The sequence below is a fragment of the Pezoporus wallicus genome, unplaced genomic scaffold (genome assembly GCF_028554395.1).
Source record: "Pezoporus wallicus isolate ANWC-B61680 ecotype Strahan unplaced genomic scaffold, APGP_CSIRO_Pwel_v1 contig_7162, whole genome shotgun sequence".
Taxonomy (NCBI): domain Eukaryota; kingdom Metazoa; phylum Chordata; class Aves; order Psittaciformes; family Psittacidae; genus Pezoporus; species Pezoporus wallicus.
The window spans coordinates 927,896-935,198 of record NW_026641997.1 but is presented as its reverse complement, the minus strand read 5'-3'; the positions used below and the strand labels follow the sequence as shown (position 1 = coordinate 935,198).

Below are 7,303 nucleotides of genomic sequence, written 5' to 3'. Positions count from 1 at the left end.
CATGCAAAATAACTTGCTCTTGGCTTAACTCCTTCGTTTGCAACAACATCCTTTCCAGATGTTGTTACAAACAAGGGCTGCATTAGGAGGAAACTCGCGTTACAGTATAGCAGTATGGGTCAAGATGCCAAATCATTCCACCCCGGATAGCTCTGGCAACGCCGCACCCTGCAGCAGCGGCTAACTCGTACAACACCCCTACACGTCCTACACCTCGCTGCGCTCCTGTGGGTGTAATACGGCACAGACACGACTTACTCCCAGCCCTCTGCGCGTCTCTCCCGGAAGCTCTCCACCCTTGACCCGAGTGCCCCTCGAGCCGCGGCACCCCACACAATCCCATGACCGGCGACGGAGAACACTCCGCCTCCCTCAACGATGCACACAGCACCACCCCGCCGCGCCAGCCTCTCGCGATGGGGCCAGCAAACCTCGCGATACTTCCTGCTCCTCGCCCTTCACCGCGGGCTCCCTTAAGAAGGAAGTCTCGCCGCACCGCTCTTGTCGCGATAACTCCCTCCCTCCAGGAGTTTGCAGTCGCACCTATGGCCGGAAGTGGTGTGGCCCTGACCCGGTGACGGGAGCCGGACTGTTCCCACGACCCGGCAGGGCAAGGGGGGCCGTGAGGCTGCCCCGCCCTTGTTGGAGTCGGCAGAGGGTGAGCGCCCTTCCCTTCCCTTCCCTGGCGAGGTGTGAGGTGCCTGCTGGGCGACTGCTCTGCGCTTCCTGGGTTTCCTCAGCCCGTGCCCTCTGGTGTTGTGCCTAGCGAGGCCGGCCCGTGTTCCCCTCTTGCCGCTGTAGACCGCTAGGGCGGCGGTCCGGCAGGCCTAAGGTCTGCGCTCGCCCCCTAGTTGCCTTCGACCAGGCAAGGGTTTTGCACGGCCAGAGGTTAGAGTGTCGGTGTCCAAGGTAAGCATGTTCGTGTTATTTTCACAGAGCGACGTGCAGGCACTGCACATACGCAGTGTGCAGCCACCTTTGCTCAGGTGAAAAATGAAAACAGGTGTGGTAGTTGGAAGGTGCTTCCCTGTACGGTGGGCCCGTGGGAGTGGGCAGTGCCCAGGGCACACGTCTTGGTACTATGGTGCTGTGAGGCCTCGCTAACGGCAGAGCTGAGGTGCTGGATTGTGCCCGTATATATGTTTTAGAAATAGAAGGGAGAAAATGCTCTTAAAATCGAATCTGTTACCAGCAGCATACATTTCGAGTTTGGTTCTTGCGACAGGTGGAAGTGTGGTTGTGTGAACTCATGACATCCTGCTTTGACATCTTTTGGAGGAGAACATTTTTGAATTTTTTTAGACTTTGTTTATCAACTTCATAGTTAAGCTTTACAACTGAAGGATGGCAGTGCTTTTGCTTTACAGTATCCTTGAATTTTGCTGTGACAGGTAACTTACTAGAGTGTACAAACCTGTGGTCTACATTCAGTGATCAGTCCTCTAAAATTAGAAAGCAGTCATGATAGTTTCACTTTCTTTTTCTTTTTTTCTTTTATTTTTGGGGAGGAGTAATTGTTGAAAGGAGCTAGTGTATGACAGTAGATTCATGAGGGGCAAGTCCTGCTTGAGCCTGGTCTTGTCCAACAAGGTGACCCACCTGGTTGAAGAGGGAAAGGCTGTAGATATTTAATAGGTCTGTTAAGACATTTAATAAGGTCTGTTTGGGCCTTTTTAAAGCATTAGACACTGTCTCACACAGTGGTCTGGAGAAACTGGCTGCCCATGGGGTAAAGATTGGACTTGATAGTACTAAAGGTCATTTCCAACCTAGCTGATTCTATGACTATGATTTAATACTCTTAGTAAATATATAATAGCACATTTTTTTTTTTTCAACAATGATGAGTAGAGGCTGACATCTGAAGTATTAACTTCCTTTGATGATGGTATGTGTACTGTATCCATATCAGAAAGCCATACCAGATGATTTTCTTCAAATATACAAATATAGTTTTGGTTCATAACCCAATAAATTAGTGAATCAGTCTGGTTAAAGCAGTAATTCTTGCTTTGGCTTGTGCAGCATTATTTTCTGGAGTTTTGTAGCAATGGTGTCCTTACTACCATTGCATTTCTTTTCTTTTTCTTATTCTATGCCTTGTTTCTCACAAGGTTTGGGATTTGGTAGCACTGAAGCATGCAATTTATTCCACTTTACACCTGAAACTCCAGTTCTGAAAAGTTATGTGCAGCTTATTAAACTCAAGTAAATGCTTAGTTAAAGACAGAGGTGCTGTCATTTGAAATCCTGGTTTTAACTTGAGAGTCTTTACTGTCACAATATGTAATATGCTTCAGATATTACTGTAAAAGAAAGTAATTACAGAAATGCTGTCTTATTTTAAACTTTGTTTTGCATATTTAACTGTGTTCTTTCATTTTTTCAGTATCGCTTCTTGTTTTTCAGAAATTGCTCAAAGACTTAGATGCTACTGGGAGAAGTTCGTGTGCACATTTTTTTGCGTTGATTTGAGCATCTGTGATACACAATACAGATGGCTTAACTTTTAAGAGATTGGATATGTATCATATGTTGAATATACTGTTTGTTCTTCACCCTTTGCCACAAAAAGATACGTTTGAGCTTCAAGTCTCTGAGGAAACCGTTGAGAATGGCTGAAGGTATGGGGGAGTTTATGTACTGGTCGCAGGGTGTGGGGCTAAACTTCTCAAGTGAGGGTGATGGGAGGCATTATGAAAGACACCTTCAAATAGTGAGTCTAATGGAAAGGTTGTAGTTATAATCTCGTTAGTATAAGAAGCAGGTCATCAGTTTAGGTTGTGGGATGCAAGTTCATAGCATGCAAAAGCTTGACAGTGCTAAAGAGCATACTTGTAAAATTTGTGGTCATAAGACCCCAAATGCAAGGAATCTGCATGTGGTAAAGAGGAAATGGAGCTACTTTAAAGAGAGGAGTGTGTTGGGGTTTGCTACATGCACAAGCTATACCTAGCCCAGGGTGTCTGTGTGGCTAAAGAATACTTTAAGGCCAAAGAATTTTAGAAGAGAATTTCCCTTTTTTTTTTTTTATTTTTACTATTACGTGGATGTCAGCTTATGACCAAAGTGGTTTGTTTTCTTTAGCATATACACTTCAGTGAAATTTTTTAAATGAGTAGTTATCACTGATCTCGTACATTGTGGAGAATAATCCTGTAAGTGTACACTTCCAGGAGCTCAGGAACTGGTGAGAAGAACCTGTCTTTCTCCATGAATTTTTTTTTGCACTGACACAGGAAAATGGGGGAAGGTGGAATTTCTTGTCTTCAGGACTTCCTGTTTTCTTTCTCTTCCCTCTGGAAAGTAGCTGGGTTGAGAAGCCCAGAAACAGTGGACTACCACTGGTCATAGGTATGAAGTACAAATACGTGCTTTGAATGTAAGATTCTGTCTGACTTTCTTCTTTCCATAAAAAGCTTAGGTGCCTCTCACTGCTACTGATAATGACTTTCTAAGGAGGAGCAGGGCTTATTCCAACAAATAGATAAGAAATAATAAAAGTGCTAAAATTAGTTATATGTCCCTTTCTTTGTTTTGGGGTGGCAAAGCTGGGGAAGGTTGGAAACTGTCTTCACAAATTTGGAATGACAAGAATTCCTCAGTTCAGATTTGGAAAGCTGTACAACTGTTACTTACAAGGTCTTTCTCTTTTTACTATGAAGAGTGATGGCGTTGTTTTTTCTGATAGAGGTATTTTGTTGGGTTTTTCAATGTGAATTATTTGAACTCTGATACACTGCTGTTCTTATCTTCCCTATTCTTTGTTGGAAGCATACATTATCGTTTGAGAAAAGTTGTCTTTGCGCATTAAATGTAAAAATGAGATAGCTGAAAATGAAGCATGTCAGTCATCTGTGTTGTTAATACTTGATATGCTGTATTAAGGCTGTAGTGAGACCACTCAGAGGAGGGGATTTTAACAGTTCCAGACTTGACAGCTGTAGGCATTTAGTTCACTGAGTAATTAGCCACTTTGATGAGCAATATAGGCAAATGGTGCACTTAAAGTACACTTCTGTTGTTTCTAAGCATATTTGTTTGTTTGTTTTTACCTGTTCCAGACTGTGTTGTGAGAAAGGTGATGTTTTGCTATGTGATTATAATCATGAAACAATTTACTAACACTGCAGTAGTAAATTCTGGTAGATCCAAAGTGTCTAATAAACAAGGTCCTGTGGTCTTTTAATTGGACACTAAACCTGCAGGCATCAGTATTTACATATATGAAGCCACTATGTAACAACTTAATGTATCAGAATTTTGCTTTTACATCACATTTTCTTCGTATATGCTTCCAGATATTTGTAACATAGCAGTGTTTCAGCAAACTATAATTTTATGTCTACCTCAGGATTTAGTTCTAAACAATAACAGGTATCCTGATTCTAGTGCTACTTTCAATAAATTCTTTTAAGTTGTATGCATTTTGTCAAATAAATTTATATCCAATGTTTTATTAATGTGACATAATGAAATACTTTGTGCATCTGGACAGTTTATCACTCTGTGTCTTTGTGGTTTTTTTGTAGATAATTGGCATACTGGGGAGAAGTGCCTTGCCCCTTGTCTTGAAGATGGGAAACTTCATGAAGGAACAATATCTTCTATTGAGAAGGACAAGAATGGAAAATCATTTGCTGTTGTATCATTCTCAGAGTCTGAAGAAAGGAAAATATTAATAACTAAACTTTGTAGAGTCAAAGACAGAAGAGGGCCCTGGAAAAGCTTAATATTTGATGATCGTGATCTGGAAAAGCCATATTTTCCTGACCAGAATTTTCCATCTCCTGCAGTTGCTTTTAAATTATCTGACAATGGTGATTTTATTCCATATACAATTAACAGATACCTACGTGATTATCAAAGGGAAGGAGTCCAATTTCTGTATGGACATTATGCTAATAAAAGGGGGTGTATTCTTGGAGATGATATGGGCCTTGGAAAGACAATACAGGTATTCTTTAAGTTTTTTTGGCAATGTATTTTCTATGAGGTTTTAATCTTTTTAAAAATAACTTATTTAAGAATGCCATGTCAGTGAGCTTAACCTCCCTTTGCTGTTGTGGAGTTGGAGGTGGCAGGATGCGACTGTCCAGGACAGCACTTAGAGTCAGGAGCCACTGCTGATTTAAGATCACTCCTGATAAGTGTGAAAACTGGGTTGTGTCCCCTTTTGGTGTAAGCATGGATAATGACAGTGGTTAAAATGTTAGTATTCATTTTATGTTGAATTTACCTGGAGGATTACCTGTGCATCATGAAAGCAGTCTGCACTGGAGTATGCTAAAAGAACTTACAACCCTTATCAGACTGTTCTTTCAATATCTTTTTTTTCCTGAAAACAGATAGTTCAGCTGTACTGGGAATGAATAGGAGCAGCCGCATTTACTCCCATTTCTGGAAAAAGTGCTTAAGTGTCCTATGTTATTTTTATTACTCTTTTGGAAATACAACTTTGGTTGATGAAAAGACAGAATGTGACAGGATTTTTCCATTATGCTTTGAATCAGTGTGGCCCAAATGAATTATTTATTTTACTAAAATTAGGGTGATTTTACATTTGAGAATTCCCTTTAATCCTTTCTGTTTTAAGCCAGCAGCTTGAATCCTGTGTTGGCTAGTATTTGTCCCTCTCTCTTTTCTCCCTCTGTGTGTCAAATGCAAGATCATTCCTTCATTGACAAATACAGGCTGTAGCTTCTGTTGTCCTTCACCCTTCCATTTAGGATGATGGCAGACACCCTTCAGTGCAAAGAAGTATTATTCTGTAGCAAGCTTGACAAAAGGAGTGAGTAAATTAAACTGGCAAAACCTCTCTGGATAGAGCATTTAGAGGTCCCTCACAAATTTGTGTAGCTGCTGCTGATCTGTTGACACGTTTGATGAAACTAAATTTCATCCATTTACCTTGTGTTTTACTTAAGCTTGACTATGTTTCTTGTCCATGGCAGTTTAAGAGCTCTGTACTTACAGAAGTTTGTTACTACTCAGAATTGCAAATAATCTGATTTCATGTAGCAGGAAGCATCATATAAGACAGTAAATGGGGCAGGAGGAAATGAGTTGTCTTGCTTGCATCTCATGTATTTGTACCTCAGAGCTGATTCTGTAGTGACTTGGTCACATTTGTCACACAGTGACAGTGTGTTCCTGTGTGGAATTCAGATCTAGTGGTTACTTCTTTTCCTCGCAGTGTCAAGTTTTGAAGAGTATCTTGTGTATTACTTATAAAACACAGTATTTATGTTCAGGTTCAGTAGGGGAAAGGCAGTCCAGGATATGAAGTAAAAGAGGATTTCACTTAGTTAAAAAAGAAGTGTTAGTTAAACTTCAAGTAATGGTTTAGTCTTACAGAAAACTTATGTTTGTCAGTTGCGTAAGCTTTATTGTTTCTGAATTATAGGGTGATTTATGACATAAAGGGTGTTCTAGACAACTTTTGCATTTTAATATTCTTTGTACTTCTGAACTGATTTTTGCTTTAATTGTCCTGACTGTATGGCTGTTTAATTTCAAGATGAAGTTGAGGTGGAGGCAAGTAGAATAATGTTGTTTCTTAATGTGATCGCACTAAGTTAGTTTCCTAGCAAGGCCTTTAGGTTGCTTCGTGCTCTATCTGGACAAACCAAAGGTTTGTCATCACAGTTGCCCTTTTATAGTCTTTTCTATTGTTAAATTTGTGATGCATAATTCTTCCGAAAGAAGATCTGGAAGACACATGGAGCTTTTATGTTCAGTTGAATTTCATTCTTACTCTCAAAAGGATTGAAGAAAAAAAATTAAATGTGAAAACTTGCGGTTCCTCTTAGCCTCAGTTTATATGAAATATTATCTATGCAAATGTTTGGTTTTCTTTTCTCCTGTGTATCTCTTTCTCACCCTGTGGCCACATATGTGATGGATTTCTTCTTTCTTTTGCTCATCAACCCTTACTCTTCTTGGGTATTTTTTCTGGACTTCTGCACTCCTGTCTGGCTCTTTCTTCTCCACCTTCTCTTCTTCCCCCTTCCATTAGGGGGAGAAAGCTCTTGAAATTTCTTCCTTTTGGAAATCAACAGCTGATAGCTTTACTGCAGCCCTGCTATGAACAGCTGTGTAGCAGCTGCAAAAGGAAGGGGCTGGAGCTGACTGCTCAGAGTAAAGGCAGCCTGTTGAGTTTTCAAAAGAAGGGCACCCCTCTGATGATGCATCTGGTCCTTGCTCCTGCTTAGCCCCATGATACCTTTTATCCCAAGTGGATTTCATCAATAATGCACGTACTGGCCAGTCTCTGTGCCTTCTTCCTGTTTTGGATTGTCAT

At 40.8% G+C, this 7,303-nt stretch overlaps 1 protein-coding gene across 11 annotated transcripts in view; it reads left to right on the top strand.

The window, feature by feature from the left end:
• The first annotated feature begins 2,341 nt into the window (after positions 1-2,341).
• ERCC6L2 (ERCC excision repair 6 like 2) overlaps positions 2,342-7,303 on the top strand; it is a 69,042-nt gene continuing 64,080 nt past the window's right edge. For 5 of the 11 annotated variants that reach the window (XR_008974556.1, XM_057426435.1, XM_057426434.1 and 2 more), the window contains exons 1-2: positions 2,344-2,624; positions 4,533-4,957. Coding sequence is in view for 8 of the 11 variants with exons in the window: in XM_057426435.1 (XP_057282418.1) it covers positions 2,615-2,624; positions 4,533-4,957 (435 nt within the window). In the remaining 3 variants the exon portion in view is untranslated. Of the gene's footprint in view, positions 2,625-4,532; positions 4,958-7,303 lie in introns of all 11 variants that reach the window. The other 6 variants (XR_008974555.1, XR_008974557.1, XM_057426433.1 and 3 more) reach the window with 2 other exon arrangements.